This window comes from Salvia miltiorrhiza, chromosome 4 (assembly GCF_028751815.1).
Source record: "Salvia miltiorrhiza cultivar Shanhuang (shh) chromosome 4, IMPLAD_Smil_shh, whole genome shotgun sequence".
NCBI classification, from domain to species: domain Eukaryota; kingdom Viridiplantae; phylum Streptophyta; class Magnoliopsida; order Lamiales; family Lamiaceae; genus Salvia; species Salvia miltiorrhiza.
The window spans coordinates 55986912-56013537 of record NC_080390.1 but is presented as its reverse complement, the minus strand read 5'-3'; the positions used below and the strand labels follow the sequence as shown (position 1 = coordinate 56013537).

The following is a 26626-nucleotide window of genomic DNA, read 5'->3' as shown; positions in this document are numbered from 1 at the left end:
AATTTTGTATTAATTCCTGTATTTAGTTGTAACCATTGATAATTGAGGACATTTTTGTTAAAACATTTATAGTTTAAAATCAAAAGTATAATTGACACTAATATATTTTGACGATATATTGGTCAATTTTCTGATGCAACTCAATAATTAATGTAAATATGGCAATAAAACTTGAGGCCCTTTTAATGACATAGTAATTTAATTTCTCATAAAATAACATAATAAATTATTATAAAAAGAAAAAGGAAGCTACGCCTCTCGCATTGCATGCATGAAAGCATTGAATCTGGACGTAAATTTATACACAAAAAGCATCACATAATGAAACACATGCAATTTGACAAGCATAACTATTCATGCTTCCCTTATTAACAGTAAAAATCATTTATTACTATGCAACAAAATGTAGTTTATTGATCAATACTCCCATAACAGATTTCTAGTTATCAATACTGCTCCCATCTAAAGAAAAAAGGAAGAAAAAAATATAGAAAAATACTATCATTACCATATGATCATCAATAACAGCAAAGACTAAAGCAATGAGGGTAAAAGAGATGAGAAGAAGAAGAAAAAAAAAATCTGTTAATCACATCTAGTAGCCATGGCCATGATTTCCTCGAGGGCTCGTTCGTACCCGACTCTTCAAGACATTCGTCTCCTCAGATCACCCTCGTTCGCCACATGAAGAACTGTTTCTGCTGCATCGCGTAAATTCACCAAACAGCAAGGGGGTTTTTGAGGGTGAAGGAAGCATGTATCATCAGCAGAAACTATCTCTGATCATCAAGAATCGCTACCTAACTACGTTTTCACGGAGCATCAAGAACCAGAAGCCTATGATTTCATGTAGAGTGATCGATCTTTGTTAAGAAAACAGCAAGAATTTGTACCACATTTTCCTGTCTCTGGTGTTCAACTCACTGTCCGGGGGCTTGTTCTTCTTGATGGTTAGCTTCTGGTGGTGGATCGTCGTTTTTGTTGTCTGCGTTCGAGGTGCCACTTGTGCTTGCGCCTCTGTCAGCTTCCACGATCTGGGAAGAGGATTCTCCGATCTGGGAAGGGGAAGCCACGGAGCTGCTGGGAGAATCACTTGGACCAGGCCCGACACGGGGTTGCTGTGAGGGTCTTGGTGGTTGTGCATCGACAGAGCTCGTGTCCCTACCCTTCCTCCTCCGGCTTATACTCAGATATCCACCCGCCACGGCCTCCAATGCCCGTGTTGTTGGAGGGCGATACCTTGTGCTCAGCCTCCGTGTGTTCGCAACAGATTGCTGCTCGGAGCTAGCCTCAACGGGTGAAGGTGCTGGTAAGCCACGGCTAGCTGGCTGAACCGGCTGGTTATCCAGCTCGTTTGACGGAGTTGGAGCGAGGCCGTTGTTCTCAATTTCCGGGGCTACGTTCAGATCAATCAACAACTGAGGTTGAGGAAATTCAGTGCTCTCGCTCGGGCTACCTCTCGATGAGCTGGCAGACGACAACTTATCCTGACATGAGCTAACTTGAGCCGTCTCGTTAGACTCGTGCACGCCTGAGGAGCTGCAAGACACTCCGTTTTCCAATCTAGGCGCGGTGGAGGCCGAGTGAGGGTGAAGAATCACTCCATCTCCTGCTTCTTCATGAGTGCTGGCAGCTAATTTCCCTGAATGTTTGCTGAAGTGAGCGATATTATCGACGTAGCCTTGTTTCTGCTTCCGGCATGGCACAGGTTTCGAGACCTTCCGAGGTTTCTGGTTGTCGTTCGAATCCTTCTTTCTCTTCGAAGGGGCCAATGGTTTGCCAACATCGGGATGAATATCATGACTAGAGGCATTATCATCGCGGTTTTTTCTGCTAGCAAGCTTCTTCGATCCGGACTTATCCGTCTGCCTCTCAGACGTATTGGAGTTCATTGTATCGGATTCGGCCATGTTTTCCTCTTCAGGAGCGTCGAGAGAGATCAACGTGCTCGAGATTTCACGAGGAAGGGTCCTCAGCTCTCTTATCTTGCCATCGGAGAGGCCCGTATCCACCACAGTGAATTTGATGGCTTCCACACTGCGATTGGGAGTCCGAGGCTGCAGATACGAATGTCGCTGCCTTGAAGGCGGATGGTTCTCGTCTTCCACCACCTTCACGTCACTGGTCCACTCATCTTTCTCCGTGTTCTGGTCGCCATTGGCTTCCTCACTGTCGAGCTCGATCAGGCCGGGATCTTTTGCGACTTTGCTCAGCACGTCGGTGACTGAGTCGAAGTAGTGATCGCCTTTCACCAACTTCCTTCTCGAAAACTTCTTAACACCGGGAAGAAGGAAAACCAAACACTTTGAACCAGCAACGTAACCCTGGTTTTGGGGCTGCTCCGAGTGCCAGCCTCGTGCCAGCAAACGCGGCCAAACGGCCTCCCAGAACAGGTCATTGGAACGAGCTTTGCTCAACCTGTAATCTCCACTCAAGAATTTGATGATTTCAGAAGTTGTCAGCGCGGAGCATGCCTTTCCTGCTGGTATCTCCGACCGGGTCACATGGTTCGACTTCAGAGGTTCCAAGGCCATCCCCGTGAGGTCTGGTCTGCCTGAACCAACAGCAACAGCTTCCACGATGAGGTCCATCCCCACTGTGGTCTTCAGAGAAGAGACGTACTCGACTAATGATATCTTGTCTTCTGCAAAAGTCTTAGATACCTACGAACGAATCAAGGAACGAACTTCAGCAGAATTCAAACACTTGATGATTAGCTCGGATAGATAAAAATAACGTAGGCTACTTTTTTGGATCATGTAATCCTTCAAATACTCGTTTCTATATATCGTAAATCCAATCTATCAACCAAAGTAAACGCCCTATATAAGCAGTATAGAACCATCACAACCTTATTCAAATCAATCAAGATTATCCATTCAATAAAATTCTTTACTTAATGTCATCTTGATTTTATTTTTATGTTGAATAAATAAAGAAGTATTCTTCATATTCAAGCCTCCGAAAAATCAAGAAATAAAATTTTCAACTATAAGTAAAAGAATTTACCTCGAGTAAAGCACTTTTGCATTCTTCCGGGACTCGAGAGAGCAATCTAGACAAGAACTCCTGCTGCCTCAACCCGGAGAATATCCTCTGCCCGTAAACACATTTCTTGCTCCTCGTCTTCCGGCCTTCTGACCATCTACGGTACGCATCAGAGCCATAAAACTCCCCGTAATAGAACGAGAGTATTGCACCCATACCTTTACATCCAACGAACCGCCTCACTTCAACAAAGTTCTTCTCAAAGATGTATAAAGCGAGAAGGAAACTAGCTTTTTCAGCGTCATTCCATTTTTCACTGAGTAATCCGGGAACCAGAACATGACCTTCATCGATGCACATTTGTGTTTTCTCTGCAGCTGGTAAACTCTTCATCTCCGACTTCATTGAATTGTGTGAAGGCTCTCTATCACCATTGCACAAAATCCCCATTTCAATCACGTTCTTACAATACGGACGTCTGGAGCCTAGAACGGTCCTAGGGCCCTCACGCCTCCCACAGTCAATCCAAATCAGTGGTATTGGCAACCCAACGAAGAAATCTTGGAGAGAATGGTGTCCAATTTCAGCGTAGGACACGTGATTGGGCTCTCTAGTAAATGGAGGAAGCTCAACCTGATACTCATCTCCCATACGGGGAAGAATATCAGGCTCCCCGAATTCCTCGCCCACATCATAACAATCTGATTGGATTAGAGGAGAGGCGTTGGCTTCTCCAGAGTCGTCATACTCCTTAACAGGAACGCCATCAACACAATCTCCATTCTGATGTGGAGCAAATGAAGACATCTGCCAACGAAAATCAATATATTGTTCATTAGGGCTTAAGGCATTAGTTCCTTCACACAAGTCCCCATTAAAATGCCTATGCAAAAAGGCATCAACCGAGACATGTTCAAAAAGCCGTAATCTCAAATCTCTGCAGCAAAACGAGGCATTGAAAAGGTGGCACTTTTCCTACTTAGTTAAGGCCTAGAAAACCAAAATGCAAACAGACATAAGGCTATCGAACCAAGTAGGAACAAATGGAAAGACGAGAAAGCAGATTAATCCGTTTTTCACAACTGAAATTAGACAACACGAGCCTCCAACACAAGCACGCACTGCCTTCGGATAAGAAAAAGGTTATACCTTTTAATATCTATGACAAAACAAACGATGCAAGACAATGCTCTTGTCCAAGAAATTCCTCTAATCTCGAAATCTCAGATACTATCTACTAGATTTTCACTATCTCAGTTGAACTTAATAGCATCTTGAAGCAGCTTCATCCCTATCTATATCTACATCACCTGCTTACCAAAAATAGAAACTCTCATTGATGCATAAGATGCTTCATTCTGCAGAGGCCAAAACACGAAACCACAACGAGATAGCATTTCGACTAAAAGGCAAAATCGTGAAATCACAACAACATGTCAATCCACACCATAAATGAAATTTCTTTCAGAAACAAATCAAACTTCATCAAGCACCAAATAAAACACACAACAGATCGAATTATTCCATCTAAATTGAACCACATTTCGCCACAAACTATTTTTATCACAATAAATGCATAACCAAAAACCACGAAAAAACTAAGCCAAAAATAATCCCAATACCGATACACCAGCACAAAACCAAATCCCAAATCAAACAAAAATAAATCATCAAGAAATCTCATTTCAGCAATTTTCATCCATATCAGCAACTCCCCCGAAAACCCGAAAGCCAAATATACGACATATATATGTAAATATAAAATATATATTATGCATAAAACATAAATCATGCAAAAAAGCTCCAACTCAAAGAGTGAAAAACCAACAACTCCAGAGATAATTCCAATGTGATCCCACCAAATTAAAGTCTTCCAAGAATTCACAACTCACGTATTCCCACAACCCCATCACATTTGTTGAGCAGAAAAAATACATAAATATATACGAGTTTTTGCATGTATATGCGAGGAGGAAACTCACAGCGGGCAACGTGTGGAGCGGCTGCAGGAGTCGTGGGTTCAGATGTGGAGCAAGGAAAAATAAAAATAAAATGAGAAATACAAAAAACAAGTAGCGAAAAATACATATACATAGAAAATAATAACAGTTTACATATATGCATAGGAGAGGTGCGTGTTGTGTGTGTGTGGGGGGAGGAGAGGGAGGAGGAGAGGGAGAACCTTTGTTGTCTTCTATGTGAGCAGAGTTCTCATGGGGGTAAATTAAATCGAAGTGAGAGAGAGAGAGAGAGAGAGAGGAGAGGAGAGTTTTTTGCTTGTTGCTTAGAGAGAGAGAGAGAGAGCGATTGCTTTGTTGCTATTACTTAATTCTTTTTTCTTTCTTATATAATGGTTTTAGAGAGAGAGAAAAGGATGAAGGAGAAAATGACCAATTTAAAGAGCGGATGAGAGATAGAGAGCCCACTCGCGGTGGGTGGTGCATGGAGTCGACGCGTACTTCGTGTAAATATATGAAGTACTAATATTTATTTTTTTATTTTTTATTTTTATTTTTATTTTATTATATTTCTTCATATTGATTATTATTATTATTATTATTATTATTATTATTATTATTATTATTATTATTATGGTTTGAAGAAAAATTGAGTTGGCAAAATTAAAACAATGAACTAGAGAGTGATTTGTATTTGTGAAGGATTGTGTGTATAAATTGCATCGATTCAGTCATCGTTTGATAAGTTAGTGGAATACGGTGAATTGAATTCAACGCAAGATGTTACCTGCAAAACAAAATGGAAAGCGCCATTTATTACATTTGGTCATACGAAGTTGTTGAGTTGCCGGGATAACCGGAAAGTAACTGTTACAAAACTTTATTTATAATACTGTATTGTATTTCGCTGGTGTGAACTAACGTTATTGTTCGTGTAAAGAAGAGTGAATACTGATTGCGTTCGTTCTTTTTAATAATAAGGTGGATTCAACAGAATGTGTGGCTTATAAATCAAAATGGAAATCACAATTCAATAGATTTTATCGTAAAATATTGTTGGATTGTCGGATTGTTTGGAAAGCTACAATTACAAAACTTTATCTGCGATATCATGTTGCAGTCGTTTAGTGTGAACTAGTGCTATTGGCCATATAAAGAAAAGTGAATGCATTCGTTCTCTCTTAAAGAAAGAAAGAAGGAAAAAAAGAAAAAAAAAATCGAAATTCTTCATAGATTTCATCAATTCAATCTCAATCACTCGATAATTTAGTGAAATGTAGCAAATTTCATTTATTGTATCATCAATTCGACTTTTGTTTTTATTCGATTCAATTGGTGAGACAGATAGGATTACATGCAAGTGTATCACGACACGTTTATCAACGCCTATTATCCACGTGTTATTATTGCATTAATATGTTAGTTGCAAATCAATTTGATTATTTATTTATTTATTTATTTGTATATTAACATTTAACTTTTGTGTAAATATATGCAAATATGTAGGATTAGAAATAAAAACACAACTTGTGATGATTATTTTATTCTAAACCTCCCATGCAACTAGTATTGAGCTATTGAATTAAAACACTAACATAAGTTTACATACCATACGTATGTTATATTATATTCATGGTGTCGTTTTAATGAAATTAATTTAAAACCTTTTATTCACTATATTTGTTATGCAATGAAATCTGCTTGAGCTTACAAATCAAATACGTCGATTGTATTATCCATCGTATTTGTTCATGCATATATTCGTTGGAGTATGTAAAAATAATTATGATAATATTTATTTAAACGATGCCTTAATTAAAGCTTACACTAAGCTACGTAAATTAATTTATAAGCTTTTTTAAAGAAGATATGTTGCCTAAAATGTCACAGGCATAAGTTGATTTCAAATTCAAACAAGCCAAGAATCCTAATTTCCTTTGTAAATAATATACTTTTATATATTCCTTGATAATATTAATTTATAATTACAATAAAATTTTTAGAGCTGAATATAAACACTCATTTGAGTAAGCTTGTTTTTTCACAATAGATTTGATAATTTATAAGCTCTACACTTTAATTTTATTTTTTTTTGTTTAGTGCCGTGTTAAAATTAAATGATAAAGAAAATGGAAATACAACGCTTTTTTCACACGCTCCCACTGCAAGTGGGCACAAAGTTTTAACTATTTATTTATTTAATTATTTGGTTTTCGATCCTTACTCTTTTTCTATATTTTAGACGAAAAACATTTTCTTTTCAATTTTGTTTTGTTATATTGAAAAAAGCAACACATATATATATATTTGCTAAATGCAATTCACTCCAAAAGACAATATTTGGCCAATTATTTGATATATATATATATATATATATAATTAATCCATCAATCCCAAATTACATTTCACGTCTACATGCAAATGATTATATGTGAAAAAATGAAGATGATGTTTATCTTACATTTTAATCTCATTAAAGCTATACCGTTGATATATATTTAATTTGGTAAAAAGATCACTCCAAATTAAACAAGATGAAATATTTCACAAATAACATTTAAAATATAAATATTACTATAAATCAAACTATAAGGCGAGCCTAATTTCGAAACAAATTATCCTTTGTATTGTTGTTAGAGTTTTAACCTAAACTTATACTAATTAATTAAATTAATTACTGGCACTACACAACTTGAAATCGTAGAATTTACAAAATTGTTTTTTTTTTTTTTAGCTCTTTACAATTAAAACATATACTACAATTTATCTAATCAAGAAACGATGTAGTTTTAGTTGGATTTGGCCGACAAGTGGAATTTATTTTATCATCACAATGATTGATATTTTATTAACTATGGAATGATTGAAAAATAGTATTGTATTGGCTACAACTAAAATCGTGTTGTAACTACAAATTAAACCAGCTAAACTTTTAAAGTTTTTTAAATAATTAACCATATTCTTTGTATAGCTAAACTAAGTGATCGTTTCAATCGAAATGTTTTTTCAATTCTGTGTTGGGATGGGGTTTGGATTAAGGCTGCTGTGGAAAAGGGAAAATGACCATTTTAATGAATTTGAGTATTTAATTTTCAAATACATAAATAAAGATGCACCCAATTTAAAATATTAATTATGTTTTCGATATTATTTTTACTAGTGGTTAGCGGTGGATCCATGTTGGCTGCGGTTGCTTGTATTTGATAAGAATCTATATTTTAGTTTATTACTATATTAATCAAGCACAATTTACGAAAATTAAACATTGGTGTCACGCAAAGAAATTGATTGATTTACTAAGTATATAATTTTTTTTGTGACATATCATAATTTGTAATCCAACAAATTTTTAGGGTGGAATTATCTATGTAGTCCGATATTTTAACAACTCGAATTATAAATCCATATATTAATATATTTGAATACATTTCAATTACGTAAAATTGCTCTAAATTTGGTTTTATTGAAACTTTATAAATTTTTTTGTTATATACTTAATCATCAATAAGTATCCATATTTTGATAAGATTACAATTGAATATAAAACACCCAAATATTCAAATATGATATGTGAAATTTTTAGACACTTATATTTGTAATTTATTTGTATAAAATATAGTGGGTAAAAGAAAAAAATCCGCATTGGCCCAATTGAAAACAGCTACCATTGAAGGCCCACTAGCAAATCTGGACCCTATGAGAGTTTAGTTTGGCCCAAATATTATCATTTTTTCCTGTTTTCATGTAATTAAAAGCTATAAATTCAATATAAGCATAGGATAAGTAGAATTTTCAATATTGCACACGAATAAAATTTTGTGTCATTGTGTGCATACTATGATCAGATATAGGAATTTTATCAAATAACTAATTTTAATGATCTTAGTAAGAAATAGGGGTTAACCATCTTCAATCTTAGAAAGAATTATAAAATGGTTTAATAACATTGTAAATTACTACTTTATTTTTCCAATTAAATAAATACTACCGTATTAGTTTGGAAGGAGTTGAAAATTTGAACTCAGCATTACTTCTTGGCGACTCTCAAGTCTCTATCTGAAGTTATAGATACCATTTATTCGCTAAGTGGCAAAACAATCACATAATTAATGAATTAATAGCCACAATAACTAAAAAAAATAAAAATAGACTACACTAGTAAAATATTATTTTCTAGGTACCCTACATATGATGTGATATACTTATATTATGCATTTAAAAAAAATAGATCAGCAACATTTAATTAAGAGGGCGTTTGGCTATAAGTCTCTTGAAACGGTTTATAATTATAATTTATTTAGCAGTTTATAAGTTCATTTAAAGTGTTTGATAAAATCTGTTCATAAATAACTTATAAATTAGAAAAATAAGGTCGATGACTTATAAACTAAACTCTCCCATAGATATGTTCTTATACCGAACTTATTTTTCATAATCATTAATGCATATTATAAAAAAATCTCAATTATGATTTGTTATATTTCATTTTTCATCGTACACTATTCAAATTTATGTTTATTCATTTTTCTCTCCTCTCAATTATTCTAATACTTTCACAACTTATAAGCCCTGTATATCAAAATATTTTATAAATTATATAAGCTTATAAACTTTTTGAAATAAGATTAGCCAAATATATAATCTCGCACAACATGCAAAAAATATAGTGAAGCACACACGCAATAAAAAGAAAGGACCATCTCATGCCTCTACATTTTCGATTCACGAACTCATTTCAACTACAAATTTTTCTCCATTTCATCCAATCAAACACTATTCCAACCACAAAAACCTCATTCATACTCTTCTCACCCATCAACACATTACTCTTATTTCCAACATAATCTCTTTCTCTCACTCACACACACACACACAAACACCCTATAAATAATTCCACACACGTCCAACCCTAAATCATGCAAAACCCTACTCCAAGTAAAAGAAAGTTTTAATATATTAATTTTTTGTCACCATGGCTAACAACATTATCTCGTTGAGGGAGGAAGATCTAGTGAAAGAAGAGCCAATTTCACTCTTCTCACCAAAAAATCCAACGCCAACGGAGACGATCTTCCTCTCGAACATCGATCAAACGGTGACTTTCCCGGTCGAGACCGTCTTCTTCTACGATGCTCCACCGCCTCCTTCATCCACGGCCGGAGTTGCGGAGATGGTGAAGAGGGCGGTGGAGAATGTGCTGTTGATCCCATACTATTTCATGGCCGGGAGGCTCAGCTTCAACGATGAGAGCAAGAGGCTCGAGCTCGAGTGCAACAACGGGGGAGTCGTGTTTGTGACCGCGGAGTCAAGACTCGCTCTCGAGGATCTTGGTGACCTCTCTCAACCCAACCCGACCTTCCACGGCTTCGTGCATCGCCCCGGCTTGTATAAAAACCTAGCCGATACTGCAATTTTCACAATTCAGGTAACGTTACTGTATTCATCATGAAATTAACTACACCAGAAATTAAAAAAAAAAATGGAATTTCCGCTCTTCATGAGATTCAAATTCAGGAGTTGCATTCATCCATCAAGGAGATGTATACAACGTAAGTCTTGGGGATTGAAGGGGTGAAAATAACTCTCCATTCTCCCGGGTTCTCATTTTGAATCCATTCATATATATGTATATGTATTTTCTTTGAATAATTCGCATGTGTTTACTTTTAATATATACTTTTTAAACATTTCTATAATATTACATAAACTTACAATATTTTAACAATTTATTCTCTGTGTTTTATGATTCAAGTCATGATGTGCCTGGTGGCTAGCTACTTTTTTGGGGTTTTTCTTTATCTAATTTATTTAATCTCCTATAAAATCTTGCTCCATCCCTAGCTAGTGTATATATATTTATATATCATGGACCCATAAGCTATCGTATTTAATTTGTATGTTATTGGAGCTAATTGTTCAAACATGACCCTAACGTTCAGTGTTTTCAGAAAGAGGATTATATGTTACGGAATTTGAAAATGATAGCTTCTATCACGGCCGAAAATAGGAGTGTAAATGTAGAAATTGGAAGCTATAGTCCTCATTTTCAAATTCCGTTACATATAGTCGTCTTTCTGAAAATACTGAAAGTTACGGTCATATTTTAACAATTAGCTCGAGTTATTGTGCAAAAGCCCCTGTCACATTCTAAATCAAATAGTAGGAAAATTGCCTCCGATCCTCAAAATTTGAAAAATATATACAACATTCACAAGATTTTTTTTATTTGTGCATGTCCCGACCCGATTGATACTACACGTTACACGTACTGTTTTTTGCATGGATTATTGAAAACATAATAATATTTTCATTCATTTTTCTATTGTGTGTTGAATATTATAATGAATTTCATAGGTGACAAGATTTGCATGTGGCGGATTCGCACTAGGGTTCGTCACAAACCACGCAATTCTCGACGGCAAATCAGCCAGCCAAATGTTCAACACTCTCGCCGCAATCTGCAGAGGAGAATCCCAAACCCTAAAATCAGCACACACATTGATCATCAACAACGATCGCACCTGCATCAAATCGCGATCGCCGCCGCAGATCCGTTTCCCCCACCGCGAATACATCAAGCTCGCCAAGACCTCATCCCTTGCCTCATCCTTCACCTCCCAAGCTCGGAAGTCGCCGTCGCCGCTGATCTTCTCCGACAGATACGCGCACCGCCTCTTCTCCTTCACGCCGGAGATGCTCGGGCAGCTGAAGGCGAGCGCCGCCGCGACCGAGTGCTCGACGTTCGAGGCGATCGTCGCGCACGTCTGGAGGGCGAGGACTAGGGCTTACTTCGACGTCGACGGGGATCGGGATCGGGATCGGGAATCGATGGTCCTCTTCGCCGTGGACATAAGATCGAGGGCGTCGCCGCCGCTGCCGGGGAATTTCGCAGGGAACGCGGTGATCACGGCGTTCGCGAGTGCCGGCGCCGGCGATCTGGTGCGGAGGCCGGCGTCGTTCGCGGTGGAGATGGTGAGGAGGGGGAGGGAGAGGGTGACGGCGGAGTATATTAGGTCGGTGATCGATTGGCTGGAGGTGTATAAGGGGATTCCGGCGACGGGCGGCGGCGGGTTCTACGTGTCGGCGTGGTGGAAGCTGCCGTTCGGGGAGGTGGATCTAGGGTTTGGGAGGCCGAAGCATGCCGGGCCGGTGGTGAGTGGGAATGATGAGTTTGTGGTGTTGTTGGGGGGTGGGGGTGGGGGTGGGGGTGGGGGGGGAGGGGATTAATGTGTGGATAGGGTTGGACAAGGAGAAGATGGAGAGGTTTGAGTCTTGTGTTTTTGATATGTGATTCCTTAATAAATTGTGTTTCATTATCATGTTACATGCATGCATGGATGGATGAATGTTTGTAATAAAGAAAGTTATATGTATACACAAAGCATTAATTTGGTCATGCATGGAGTTTTATTGGGAAAAATATGTATTTATAAATATATAGATCTTAGATAAAGAATTGAAGTGTTACTTAGTTGGTAAGAAGCTTCATCTCCAATCAATGAGACGTGGATTTAAGTTACTATGGGGAACAAATATGTAGAAGAAAACACTCATGCGCCTCGTGCTACACACATGGACTATAGCTTATAACATGTTACCGAATTCATGAGTTGCTATATATTTTGTACGTTCATGAAGATTGTAGTTTTATTATTACTTTCGTCCATCATTTTTGGAAAATTATTCCTTGTATTTTAAACCACCTCCACACATAATATTTATAAAAAATCCAACCTTTATTTTTCCATTTTGGTGGGCCCAAGACACCTAAAGTATAAGAATAATTATCTTTTATGAAACTTCTTTTACATTAACGTCTTCCAGCCATTTTATTAAAATTCGTACCCTCAATTCGTCATTATTAAATTATTAAAATAAAAGTGAAAGTTCTAATTCATAAAAGTGACAATTATTTAGAATAAAAATGACAGTCCAAATTAAAATGATTTATTAAAGCCTAAAGGGACATCATAAATTCATTCAAGACAATAGTATTAATTAATTAATATTGATTCCAGACTATGAGACTGCATCTATGTGATTAGTTTATTAATTAGTTGCTCCCCCACTGAGTTAATTAATTAGTTGCGTGCATTGAGATCATAAATGAGCTCAATATTTAGTTCACTTAATTAATTAGCTACAGTTGACATTTGATTATTTGCATGGCGGTACGGTCGCTCCCCTTTCGCCTAATAATAATAATAATAATAATAATAATAATTCTTCACTTACATCCACAAAAATGATTTTCTTCAATGTTAATGTATTTTATTCCTAAACTATTTTTTTTTTCTTTTTTTTTTGAGAAAATTCCTAAACTATTCTGATATTGGCCCGCCTCACTAATTTATTTTGATCGAGATGGTCTCACACAAGTCTCCCTCAGTTAATAATAGATATAGTTCATGTAAGATAAAAAAACAAATTCAATCTCTCTCTCTCTCTTTTTTTTTTTTTTAAATGGATCAATAATAATTCTCGATTTCCCCCTTGACGTCTCAAACCCTCGACGTATTGGTAAAACAAATTCAATCTTGAGAGAGAGGATTTTCAATTTTGTGTGGAAATAATTTGTATTTATTGACGTCACTTGGATATTCATGGCATGGGCCTCCCCAAATAAATACAAGTGGGATTGCAGATTATTATATTCTAAATCTAACTGGTCCAGCCCAATATAATTAATATGGCCTGGCCCAACATGTGTTATTGTATAAATTTTATTTATAATTAAGAAAATTACTAGTTACTATTTATTATTTACTTATTTAATTTTTAGGGAGTGGTTTTCCTTAAAACTCAATTCAAATGTTCATTTTTTATTCCAAATATGCAATCCCTATAAAGTTCCAAATCCTAAAATGACCACAAAAGCTTAATTCCTTGGTATTGCCTTTCCATTTTACAGGGGCGAAACTGTAATAAAACAAATATTTTTGTGGTCTAAAAGGAATTAGGCAAACTTTAGTGGAGGACTTGAATAGCAAATAAGAAGCACATAAAATATGTGGAGAAAAAACAAAGGAAAAAAAGAGACGAGCGAGAGAGAGATTCATCACACCTCCTGCTCAAGATTTCTTTCTCCATTTCAGGTGTTTTCTCTCTCTATCAAGATTTTGTGTTCGATACATGTTGTATTTCACGCTTTCTGGTGGGTTTATTGTGCGTATTAGTGGCTGTGTACGTTTATGTAATTTCCGATTATCATTTCCGCCACCGTATTGGAAACTGCTGCGATTATTTTCAATCATGGGACCAGATTTAGATGATTGTTGCCATTTTAGCTTCAGTTTCGCTTCGAGCTCTGCTGAAGTAACTCTGATTGGGAAGGAGTTTTGATTAGGTTTAGTTGTTTTGCTGTGATTTAGGGATTTCTTTAGGGTTTTGTTGCAGTCTTTTATGAGGTTGTGGTGCGGGATATTTAGTTAGAGTCGTTTACTTCCTTTGTGGGTGCTCAGGGGATTTTTGGTAGCGCAGTATTGGCTTGGTAATAAATTCTTAGCCTGTGTGTGCGGTTAGGCTGAAAAAGATGGGTCATAGCTTTCATTATTGTTGAACAGTGACGAGGATCCTGAGGAGCTTATTGTAGATACTTCAATGTTCGCATACATTGATTTGTGAAACCTAATGTAGTGATTTGTGTTTATGTTCACTTTTGTGCTGTTAATCATCTACTTAAGTGTGAATCACCAAATCATTCTCTGTATTCTTTTCACGGTCAGCATCTCGTGCCGAGTTGAATTTTGATTTCATTTGCTTAAATGGAGATAATTCTGTAGTGCGTTCTCTCTCTCTCTCTCTCTCACTGAGTTGCTTTAGTTGGCCCTCTTAGTAGCTACTTATTCTGTTGAATGCATTAATACTTTTGTTGAAGTTTTGGCTGACTCTTCATGATCCCCATGACGTTGAATATCAGCACAATTAGCAATCATGACATGTATTACCAATTTACTTTGTTATCGTGTTTTTATATATTTTATCTCATGTTGCGATTCTTTTTAATCTCTTCTAACTGGTGACTTTCAATGATCTTCAGATTTCCTTTCTCGTCTGTCAAGCTTATTATGGCATTTTGATTGGCGATCAGATTTTGGCTCTGCATTGATCTTGGGCTGGTAAGAGGATGACGATGAACCAGCGGAATACGATTGATCTAGATCAAGGATGGGACTTTATGCAGAAAGGGATTACAAAACTTAAAAATATTCTTGAAGGATTGCCGGAGCCACAATTCAGTTCCGAAGACTACATGATGCTCTACACGTATTATTTGAGTACTTTGTATTCTAGTTACATGGTTCTTTTTTTGTGGGTTCATCTATGCATTATGAGTTTTCTTTATTCTTAATCGCAGGACAATATATAACATGTGTACTCAGAAGCCACCTCATGATTATTCCCAGCAGCTTTACGACAAGTATCGGGAGTCTTTTGAAGAGTATATAACGTCGACGGTGAGGATATGTTTCCTTTTTCTGGCGTGACACTGTAAAGTGCGCAATTATGTTCATAAATGTCTGTCTAAGTACCTGATATTTTTTGGTGTTCCAAATTTTGGAGTTGCCGAAAGTTAACGTAGATGGTTGTTTACATTTGTTGATCTACCACTCGTCAGATGTCATGTCACTAAGTTGCGCTTGCATTAGCATCTTCATTGACGGTGTTTCAGGTGCATGTTGCTCGTCTCTATTGTACGCTGCAATCTCAAGGTTGACCTGAAAATTTGGGTTGGAATCTAATCACCCGAAAAAATAATTTAGGAACACAACAAAGTTCTACCACATCTTACAAGCAGTTCTATGTTCACAAAGTTCGTTGAAATCAATTTATTTCTTCTCACAGCCATTTATTCGGACTTTCCCGTCTCTGGTTTAGGTGCTGCCTTCTTTGAGGGAGAAGCATGACGAGTTCATGTTAAGGGAGCTGGTAAAAAGGTGGTTGAATCATAAAATCATGGTGCGATGGCTTTCAAGATTCTTTTACTATCTTGACCGGTATTTCATAGCTAGAAGGTCACTTCCGCCACTGCAAGAAGTTGGTTTGACGTGCTTCCGTGAACTGGTAACTCTTGGCTGATTTCTAGTTGAGCTTCCTTAATTTTATCAACAACCAAAGTTAATGCTTTCTGGAAAAATGAGATTATCCTTGTCCTTTCTTCCTATTCTTCCGCCCCCAAAAATATTTTTATCCTTTCCTTTCACTTTTCCTCTTCAGCTTTGGACATTTAGGAACCTATATTATGATTTCAGGTGTACAAAGAGTTGCATGTGAAAGCAAGGGACGCTGTCATATCTCTGGTATGTCTGTGTTACATTTTCCTTCTTTACCATACCATGTTCTTATTCTCTTATGAGTGGTTTTGTTTTGTAATTTCTCTTGACCAGGTCGATCAAGAGCGAGAAGGAGAGCAAATAGATCGAGCTTTGTTAAAGAATGTGTTGGATATTTTTGTTGAAATTGGAATGGGGCAGATGGATTATTATGACAATGACTTTGAAGCAGCTATGCTGAAGGACACAGCTGCCTATTATTCCCGGAAGGCTTCTAATTGGATCTTAGACGACTCGTGCCCTGACTATATGCTGAAGGTATATATATATATATGTATGACAAAATCAGAGTGCCACCTCTGTCCACTGAGAACGATACATACACCATGGTGCCGAGATGTGGATTATGTTTGCTAAAATATCTATACTGAAATTACTTTTCACATACTTTATAAGAGTCCTTTTGTAAATCCAGGCTGAGGAATGTTTGAAACGAGAGAAAGACAGAGTTGCTCACTATCTTCATTCAAGTAGTGAAGTAAAGTTGCTTGAGGTATGCTCTTGTTCTTGATACTAGATGTGAGTTATTGACTGAGACTGATATTACAAGTATCTTCATGGGGTTTTCAATGGCTTAAATATTTTGATTCAGTTAGCCCGATATCTTGTGTTGTAACAGTTAATCAATCAATTTGATAACTGTTCTGTTTTATTGGTAGAAAGTACAACATGAGTTATTATCTGTATATGCCACCCAACTCCTGGAGAAGGAGCACTCAGGCTGTCATGCATTACTTAGGGATGACAAGGTACCTATACTAAAGCACCTTATTATGTATTTAGACGGTTTGTTTAATTCTCTTTGAAGCTGAATCTCTGCTGATGTTATTTAGGTAGAGGATTTGTCAAGGATGTATAGACTCTTCTCGAAAATACCTCGAGGTCTGGAACCCGTGGCTAATATTTTTAAGCAGGTGTGTGATTGTTTTGGTACCCCCCTTTTTAAAATTAGTACTGTTTCTGCATTTTGAGCTGCACCTTTTCACATAGCTGTATGTGTACTAATTTGTGATTTACTCCCATCCCAGCATGTTACTGCTGAAGGTAGCGCATTGGTTAAACATGCTGAAGATGCTGCAAGTAACAAGAAGGTCCGTTCACTTTCTAAGAAGATTGTTTGTCATATTCTTTTAATGAAGTGGTTAAAATTGTGTGCTAAATGTGGCAGCGGAATGTATAAATACTTTTCCCTTTTGTAATCAATAATTATTGCATATCTTCTACAGGCAGAAAAGAAAGATGTTGTTGGGTTGCAGGAACAGGTAACTTATTTTGAACTTTCTTAACCTTTGTCATGTTTTCACCCACTGACATTACTTGTGTATGGAATCCAGGTTTTCGTCAGAAAAGTAATTGAGCTCCATGACAAATTCATGGCATATGTGAATGACTGTTTTGTAAATCACACGCTCTTTCACAAGGTTAGAATAATCTGGATAGCGTCCTATTTATTTTACCCTGTCCTCAACTCTAGCATTAGTATGACTATTTTTCTCTGTCCAATTAATAGGCTCTCAAAGAAGCATTTGAAGTCTTTTGCAACAAGGGTGTTGCTGGTAGTTCTAGTGCAGAACTTCTAGCCACTTTTTGTGATAACATTCTCAAAAAGGGCGGAAGTGAAAAATTGAGCGATGAAGCAATTGAGGAAACACTGGAAAAGGTGTTGATTTGTGAGCATTTGAACTTTGAATTAGTATTGATTATGATCACATTTAAGGGTTGTAATTGGGGTTTGGAATGTCTTTTAGGTTGTAAAATTGCTTGCCTATATCAGTGATAAGGACCTATTTGCTGAGTTTTATAGGTGAGTTACCCAATACACTCTGGTTGTTGCTTCGGTCTAGTGAACAAATTATTATATTTATACTTTTCTTACTGCTGTTGTTGACAGGAAAAAGCTTGCTCGCCGCTTGCTATTTGACAAAAGTGCTAATGATGAACATGAAAGAAGTATCCTGACAAAATTGAAGCAGCAATGCGGAGGCCAATTTACATCAAAAATGGAGGGGATGGTCAGTTCTCTTATTTTTACATTCTGAATCAGCAAAACTTATGTGATTTTTTTATGCAGCCGCACGTTGAGCTGAAGCGAACAATTCTTTTGCCTTTTACTAAAACAAGCTTATGTGTTTTATATTTTTATATGCTTTTCTCTATTTCAGGTCACAGATTTGACACTAGCCAGGGAAAATCAAGCCAGCTTTGAGGAATATCTTAGTAATAATCCGAATGCAAATCCGGGGATTGACTTAACAGTGACTGTCCTGACAACAGGTTTCTGGCCAAGTTACAAATCTTTTGATCTTAACCTTCCTGCTGAGATGGTAATGCTTGCATATATTGAAATTTAAGATTAATTACAAAATTACCGTTGACAGCTTCAAGGATAGTGTTCATTTACTAACTGATATTCTCGCTGATTGCCTGGAATTTTCTCTAGGTCAAGTGTGTAGAATTATTTAGAGAGTTCTACCAAACGAAAACTAAGCACCGAAAACTTACATGGATATATTCATTGGGAACTTGCAACATCAATGGTAAATTTGAACCAAAGACAATAGAGCTTATTGTGACAACCTATCAGGTGAAGTGCAGAACACGATCACGATTCATTTATGTGTCTTCTGAGTGATTTATAAATGATTAAAGCTCCCGTGCTCCATGTTTCAGGCTGCTGCGCTCTTGCTGTTCAATGCCGCGGATAGATTAAGTTACCAGGAAATCATGACTCAGTTGAACCTGTCTGACGATGATGTTGTTAGGTTGCTTCATTCACTTTCATGTGCCAAGTACAAGATTCTGAACAAGGAACCGAGCACCAAAACAATCTCTCCAACTGATGTTTTCGAGTTCAATTCAAAGTTCACTGACAAAATGAGAAGGATCAAGGTACTAATTTCACCCACCGTGTGTTTCCTGCGTATCCACGTTGTAGGATAAGGCATGCCTAACACTTATATTGACTCTGCTGTTAAACGTGTTATTGGGAACGAAGATACCTCTCCCTCCTGTGGACGAGAAGAAGAAGGTCGTAGAGGATGTTGACAAGGACAGAAGGTACGCCATTGATGCCTCAATTGTCCGTATCATGAAGAGCAGGAAAGTCTTAGGCTACCAGCAATTGGTCATGGAATGCGTTGAGCAATTGGGTCGAATGTTCAAGGTACCCTTACGATGTGTTTAGATATTATCCTCGACATTCTTTATCTCTTCAAATGACTATAATCGCCAGAGTTTCAACTCTGCATCATTCACAGCCTGATGTTAAAGCAATCAAGAAGAGGATTGAAGATTTGATCACTCGCGACTATCTTGAACGCGACAAGGATAACCCCAACTTGTTCAAATACTTGGCATAAACACACGACTCTTTCGGCTGCTTCAAGACGCTGCAAAAAGGTTTTGGACTCGAAACGACTGTAAGTGCTGCCTAGGGCCTTCAATGACTCGATTTCGTAGGTGGAGGGGCTTGAGAATTCTTGTACATTCCGACTTAAAAATCTGGAACCATTTACATAGATCGATCTGCATTGAGGCAAAGATGTAGTTTTACATTTCTGAGCAGTGAGACAAAATATTGCTTCTTTTGATTTCCTTTAGCCCTAACTCTTGCATTTTGACTCGTAATTGTCCAAAATTATCTGTCGTTTATTGTGATTGGCTATTCCATGAACTTTATGTAAAGATTATGCAGTCTTTTAAGTTTGCTTTTTAATCCCTTTTATTTTGTTATTTGTGTGTGTGTGTGTGTGTGTGTGTGTGTGTGTGAGAGAGAGAGAGAGAGAGAGCAAGGATACTTGAAAAGTTTTAATTCGGAGAAGTCGTGGAATTGGCTCACTAATGATATCAAAGCCCAAAATATGTTATCATCATAATTAAATATGTATTCCCTCATATATATATATATATATATATGCTTATTGGAATTTACATAAAGATTAAAAGAAATCATTGAAAATAAAAATATATGAGTAAACTTTCTAATATAGCCATATTTATTATTTAATGATGACTTAAAGTTGAAGTAAATTAAAGAATTAAATAGTATAATAATAAATGAATGAAAAAGTATTATTTTTTTTTATGTAAACAAGCCTATATATTTGGGACATTTGTATAAAGAAAACAAGCTTATGTACATGGGATGGAGGGAGTATATATATACACACTATTGAAGTATGAATTTAGATCTAAATCTTGATTTGTTGTGCTAATTAAATTTTTTGTGTAGCTATGAATAATGGATGGTGGTTGCAAAATGCGGCATTGCAAGAAAGAATAATATTTTATTCTTTAAAGAAATAAAATAAAATAAAATAAAATAACTTAAATAATAGTTTTCCGATTCCTTTAATCTGAAAGATATGAATAACAAGAAAATAAAAGTAAATTTCCGAATTTTTGACAAAATATTAATAAACCAATAAAAAAGTCGCCAACTAATAAACTCACCTCCGCTGAGCTGCTGACTTGGCAAGTGAATGGGTATCTTAGAAAATGGGGCCCACGTAATAATTTCTTCCAATAAAAATATTATATCTATAAATAAAAATGTCCGTTTTCTAAATAAAAATATTCAAAACTGGAATATTTTAGGGTTAGGAAATTTATTCTCTCTCCCAATATTCTCATTGAATTCTATGTCTAAATACCCTCAGCTCTCTCGTCTTGTCGAAAATTTTCCATTTTGATGCTCCCTGCTTTGCGTTTTCCGCCCAATTGTTCCTCTTCCTTAGGGTTTTGAATTATTCCGTTCTTAGCTTTGATTATTAGCTTTTATAGATTCAAGAAGTTGAGTGTTTCCATCAAATTATGGTTTTGGAAGTAATTTAGGTAAATATTCATTCGAATTCTGCGTGTTTTATCTGAATGGGTTACTGGGTTTTCGCAATTATCGCTTTATTTCGTTGATGCTGTTTAGTTGTGATCACGCGAATGCTTGGATTTTTCCTGGGGAAGTGTTTTTTTCGGGAAAATTTAAAATCTTTAAGGAGTGAATGTACCCTCTTGATATGGATTATTCGCGCGAAAGTGGAATGGTGTTGATTCCGACGCGGTTTGTGTGGCGTTATGGTGGGAGAATTGTGTATATTAGTGGCTCTTTTACCGGGTTAGTCGATTTGCAATTGATTTTTTGTGTGTGCTTTACTCTTTGTAGGATTAGGTTTCGAATTTGAGCTGTGCTTAGCTAACTCTTACTTTTGTTGTTAATGGCGGTTTTTTTATTTTTTATTTTTTTATTTTTTTAAAGGTGGACACAATGGCCAATGACCCCGGTTGAGGGGTGTCCTACAGTGTTTCAAACAATTTGCAGTCTTCCACCCGGTTATCACCAGGTTGGTTGTTCATGTACTTGGAGCTTACTAGGGTGAAGAGTTGCCCGATTGTTCGAAGTGGTCAACCGAGAAGGCAAATTTAGTTACTTGGGGTTGATCCGATTTTGACTGGAAATAGCCATATAGTATTAGATTACTGTTAATCAGCAGTTAATTTGGTGTTTATCTGTGTTACTCTTTTTTGCCCTTTACCAGTGTTGTTGCCTCCTTTTCCTAACCCATTTTTTACTGTATATTTGATGCTGATTGATAGCGAATGAGCTAGAAAAGTTGCTGACTTTTAACGTATTTGTAATTAAACTTGTAGCTAGGAATAATAATTTTTGGTTGATCCTAGACTGTAGAGACTGATTGGGTAACAGATATAATTAGTATGACTTTTGCATGACACTTGTAAAGGTTTTTTTTTTTTTAATACCTTGGAGAATTAAGTAATACTGAGTAAGTGCAATTGTCAATGTGTTGCCTTTTTGAGCTAACATTTGAAAGTTTAGGTGGTACAGAGATGATTGGGTTAGATGATTGGAGAGAGATAAATCACAGCTGTTTATATATGACGCTACTGCCAAACTAACAGCTTATCAACCTTGAATTGATAAGAAACCATAGTGGCATCTTTATTTAAGTGATTGCTGGATGCCTTTAAATCTTGGGACAGGAAAAATCTCAAGTTGATATAAATGCCTATAATTAATCCAATAGGTGTTCAATATGTTGCTAGCTGTAAACTGTACGCGTGGTACAATCATTAACAATACAAGGATTGAGCTACCTAACCTTATTACTATCAAGTCCTGCTGGTGCTCCGTGGGAGTGCTGGTTGTACTTAGTTATTATTGTATCCAAACTGCAAGCATTTAACTCGTAAAGGATATTCCTAATGATGTAATGACATTATAACCTGAATGGAGGAGGAATATATTTTTTAAAATAGACCCGATAATTTCAGTTTGACAAGTACCCTAACCACAAATCGTGTGGGGGGAGGGTCATGTATCTTGATTGTTTGGAAAGGACTAATTGTTCTAATAACATGAATCTTGATTGAAGATGCTAGTTTTGATTTTGTTGAAGCTAGCTTGTGGAGTTATGTATCATTTTCAATTCAAACACTGCTTCTCTTTGTTTGTAGTACAAATTTGTGGTTGACGGTGAATGGAGACATGATGAGCACCAGCCTTCTGTCAATAGTAACATTGGAACAGTGAACACTATCCTCTTAACTACAGAAGCTGATTACCTTACTCCAATGCTGAGCCCACAAGCGCCTCCATCTGGTCATGGTTCAAGCATGGATGTCGATAATGAGGGCTTCCAGCGTGTGGTATGATGTTTCTGTACTCATCTTTAGTTCTGCTGCCATACCCATAATTTTCGCCTAGCACTTATTTTCATAAGTTAATTTTATGCGTACAATCTTATTCAATCATAGTGGAAGTAAGTTTATCTTATGGTTCATCTTGGTTACAGGTTCGGGTGTCAGATAGTACATCTCCTGAGCCCTTCCCGACAATATCAGAGGCTGATGTAGATGTTTCTCGGCATCGTATAGCTGTATTCTTGTCAGCTCACAAGGCATATGAGTTGCTCCCGGAATCTGGGAAGGTCTGGATGACCCTCTCTGTCCCAACATTGTCTCTGTCCCTGTTTGTTTTTTATTTGATTGATTTACTGGGCTGTTTTTCAGGTTATTGCTTTGGATGTTGAACTCCCTGTAAAGCAAGCATTTCATATCTTGCATGAACAGGTACCTTCATTTGTTGAGTGCCTTGTTTAGTGTTAATGGACTATAAGTCTATAACTTAACATGTCTCTAGCAAGATGGTGTCTTGGATGTATATGCTGCCTGGTCTTGGTGCTTTCTTTAACCTACTTTCTTTCAGGGGATCTCCATGGCGCCTTTGTGGGACTTCTCGAAGGGGAAATTTGTTGGAGTTCTTAGTGCAATGGATTTTATCTTGATTATGAGAGAGGTAGAACATTCTGCCATATTTTATACTGAATATTATCTGTCTTGAATATGCTCTTTCCCCCTTTGCCATAGCTGCTCTTCTCCTCTTTTGCGAAATAGGGACCATTTTCTCTCATATTTGACCGGTATATGCACTGGGAAATCTCAAAGATCTCCTTGTGATGTTTTCAATATGTGCTGGCAGCTTGGCAGGCATGGGTCAAATTTGACAGAGGAAGAGCTCGAGACACATACCATATCTGCTTGGAAAGAAGCAAAGTCTTATCTGAATAATCAAATTAATGGGCAAGGAGCAATAGTTCCAAGACAACTTGTACAAGTAAGTGTTCATATTGATTTGCAAAATGCCATCATGCAAATTGTGCACCTTCGGCCGATCATTTTAAACTTCTATGCACAGGTCGGATGGATGGATGATCTGTATTAGTTCTATCTTTTATACAGATATCCGTCTGAATATATGATACTGATGCTGATTAAACAATATGTAGAATACCTGCCCTTTGCCCTTATTTTGATTGAAGCTTTCCACCATATTATAAAACCCTGGTTGGACCTGTCGTTTGTTCTTGTTTCTGGCACGATCTAGTTCATTCCTCAACGTCATTGATTTCTTTATATGCTTGACAAAAGTTTTATCTGGTTGAGCTGCAAACAAAAATTCTTATCTTATACACTGGAATTAGCATATAGGATGCTCTTTTATGTTAACTTGATGAAGTTTCCAGGCTGGGCCAGATGACTCTTTGAACGAAGTTGCTCTGAAGATTTTGCAAAGTGGTGTTGCAACAGTTCCCATCATTCATTCTCCTTCGGCAGATTCCCCGAACAAAAATCTATTACATCTTGCTTCACTTTCCGGGATACTAAAATGTCAGTATTGTGAATCAGTAACTAATGCTTTCAGTGTGTTTGAACTATTTTCTGGACAATATTTCTCAGTGTGGGGTAGTAGTAATCAAGCACTTAGCTTTGCAGGTATATGCAGGTTTTTTAGGCATTCACCTGGTTCGTTGCCAGTACTTCAATTGCCAATTTGTTCAATTCCCTTGGGCACTTGGGTTCCTAAGATTGGAGAGCCAAATCGCAGGCCATTGGCAATGTTGAGACCTAGTGCTTCTCTTAGTGCAGCATTAAATTTATTAATTCAAGGTATCCAGATACAAACTCGAAATGGGAAACTTTTAGAGTAATCGCCTCTCTGTTTCGTATTCGTCTCTATGCAGTCTACTTTTTGTAGTGACACATTTGTTCGCTAAATTTCTTTTACTAAAGCTATGTATTGAAACTTCAAATTTTAAGAAAATTTTTAATCAAATCACTTTTTTAGGTGTAGCCCAAAGTTTGTACTCCCATATGATGGGTTTTTTATTTTGATATAGCACGGCTCTTTGAAAATTGATTCACCTTGTAGTTCAATAATTTTAACTTGGAAGCATTGCTTATTCCTATTATCCTATATGGTTCTGCACAAAGCAATTATAGGTGAAATGGAAACTAATTCAAAGAGATTATGAATTTGATGAAATGCTGGGATCAGAATAGATATTCCCTAGTCATTTCAGATTTACATTATATTTGGATATACATATCACTCTTCATCTAACATGTTCCATTCCTTTGCAGCACAAGTTAGTTCAATCCCTATCGTCGATGACAATGACTCTTTATTGGATGTATATTCTCGAAGGTTAGAAACATGCGCTGCTGTTTGTCTAATCATAGGTGAACTAATTTCCCACACTTGGAATTGTATTAATAAGTCATCATTTTTGCAGTGACATAACTAGTTTGGCCCGAGACAAAATCTATACACACATTAATCTCGAAGAAACTACTATTCATCAGGTAAACACATCTATCCAATTAGCTTTCATGCTATAATCGCTGTATCTGTGAATATTTATTGGATGGTTTAAGCATGTACGACAATCTCAGTGCCAAGTCACGATAGAAGATGCAGTTTTATGTTAGTTTGAAAACTTATTCTATGAAACTATAGTTATATCTTTTGTTTTCCTTCTTTCGAGTTTCTTATCTTCTTCGTATCCGAATTGCAGGCGTTGCAGTACAGAGACGACCCATTTTCAGCATACGGCTCTAACATTCAAAGATGTTTTATGTGTTTACGTACCGATCCTCTCCATAAAGTCTTGGAGAGGTTATCCCAGCCAGGTTATCCATTTCTTCTCGTCCGTTTTAAGACGTTATTCAGATACATGTATAACTTTTCCCCTAATTCCCAGTGTGCATGCTTTTCTTCTCAGGAGTGAGGCGTCTCGTCGTCGTTGAAGCTGGAAGCAAGCACGTAGAAGGTATCGTTTCTTTGAGCGACGCGTTCCGATTTCTCATGGGCCGTTAAGCAAATGCAACAGTGTATACAATGGATGGTTCCTCTCTCATTCTTGGCCTGGTTTTAAGTTAATAGGCTAAAAGATGAGAAATGTAAGTGAATGTAGCTCTCGTTGCTCAATATGTCTAGCATCTCAATTTTTTTTAGAAATAGGCAAAAAGTTCCTGCTTATTCTGCTATGGAAATTGGAGGAAAAATAAAAAAAAAATGAAATGGGATGATTTTTCTTTTCTTCTTTTTAATTTTCATTTCCTTAGTCTTATTTATGTATGATTCTTGCCATTGTTAGGCCTCTCTTATCTGGTCACCTTTTTTTGGTGATGCTTCTTTTGCTACAATTGAAAGGAAAATTCCACTGCACATTTTTTGTTGAATCAATGTCTGATTAAGGCCCATGAATTCTGGTGCCTGTTTGTCTTTGTCAATTGTTCATAGACAAATTTATAATTTTAATTAATTCAAAAAATAACTTAATAATGGGAAATAATGCATTCAATCTGATTTGAGTGACTAATTTTAAACATGGTGTTATAAACAACTTTCTAAAATCATGGTTTCTTATACCAATTTTTATTTTTGACATAATTTTTGAATTGTATGCATTGTAATATGAAGGCGTGCCTAAAATAAAGTAAAACTATATGTAAAGTCATGATTTTATTAGCTTTTACACTTTGTATTTACTG

At 36.6% G+C, this 26626-nt stretch overlaps 3 protein-coding genes and 1 pseudogene across 9 annotated transcripts; 3 read left to right on the top strand and 1 right to left on the bottom strand.

The window, feature by feature from the left end:
* Positions 1–368: 368 nt before the first annotated feature.
* LOC131020980 (uncharacterized) lies at positions 369–5341 on the bottom strand. 3 transcript variants are annotated; one of them, XM_057950044.1, is made up of 5 exons: positions 5171–5308; positions 4971–4991; positions 4138–4298; positions 3010–3795; positions 369–2663 (listed from the first exon to the last, which is right to left on the bottom strand). In XM_057950044.1, the coding sequence occupies exons 4-5, from the start codon at positions 3793–3795 to the stop codon at positions 921–923; spliced, it is 2529 nt and encodes an 842-aa protein (XP_057806027.1). In that variant the 5' UTR covers positions 4138–4298; positions 4971–4991; positions 5171–5308; the 3' UTR covers positions 369–920. The 3 variants fall into 3 exon arrangements, with proteins under 3 accessions (XP_057806027.1, XP_057806026.1, XP_057806028.1); XM_057950043.1 differs by lacking the exon at positions 4138–4298 and having other exon boundaries at positions 5171–5341; XM_057950045.1 differs by lacking the exons at positions 4138–4298; positions 4971–4991 and having other exon boundaries at positions 5171–5318.
* A 4536-nt stretch (positions 5342–9877) lies between these two features.
* On the top strand, positions 9878–12629 carry LOC131020979 (acyltransferase GLAUCE-like; annotated as a pseudogene).
* Positions 12630–13886: 1257 nt separating this feature from the next.
* Positions 13887–20003, top strand: LOC131020978 (cullin-1-like). Of its 2 annotated transcripts, none has more exons than XM_057950040.1 (20): positions 13887–14041; positions 14986–15212; positions 15304–15403; positions 15825–16010; positions 16199–16246; positions 16334–16537; positions 16695–16772; positions 16939–17028; positions 17113–17193; positions 17308–17370; positions 17506–17541; positions 17614–17700; positions 17790–17939; positions 18028–18083; positions 18171–18291; positions 18442–18603; positions 18720–18863; positions 18950–19168; positions 19275–19442; positions 19537–20003. In XM_057950040.1, the coding sequence occupies exons 2-20, from the start codon at positions 15073–15075 to the stop codon at positions 19636–19638; spliced, it is 2235 nt and encodes a 744-aa protein (XP_057806023.1). In that variant the 5' UTR covers positions 13887–14041; positions 14986–15072; the 3' UTR covers positions 19639–20003. The 2 variants fall into 2 exon arrangements, with proteins under 2 accessions (XP_057806023.1, XP_057806025.1); XM_057950042.1 differs by having other exon boundaries at positions 13980–14100.
* An 838-nt stretch (positions 20004–20841) lies between these two features.
* Positions 20842–26359, top strand: LOC131020977 (sucrose nonfermenting 4-like protein). Of its 4 annotated transcripts, XM_057950039.1 has the most exons (14): positions 20859–21112; positions 21201–21389; positions 21531–21615; positions 22748–22939; positions 23086–23220; positions 23303–23362; positions 23499–23588; positions 23772–23906; positions 24316–24460; positions 24566–24739; positions 25214–25277; positions 25366–25435; positions 25648–25762; positions 25855–26359. In XM_057950039.1, the coding sequence occupies exons 2-14, from the start codon at positions 21277–21279 to the stop codon at positions 25947–25949; spliced, it is 1473 nt and encodes a 490-aa protein (XP_057806022.1). In that variant the 5' UTR covers positions 20859–21112; positions 21201–21276; the 3' UTR covers positions 25950–26359. The 4 variants fall into 4 exon arrangements, with proteins under 4 accessions (XP_057806021.1, XP_057806022.1, XP_057806019.1 ...); XM_057950038.1 differs by having other exon boundaries at positions 20842–21389; XM_057950037.1 differs by having other exon boundaries at positions 20860–21112; positions 25648–26359.
* Positions 26360–26626: the final 267 nt, after the last annotated feature.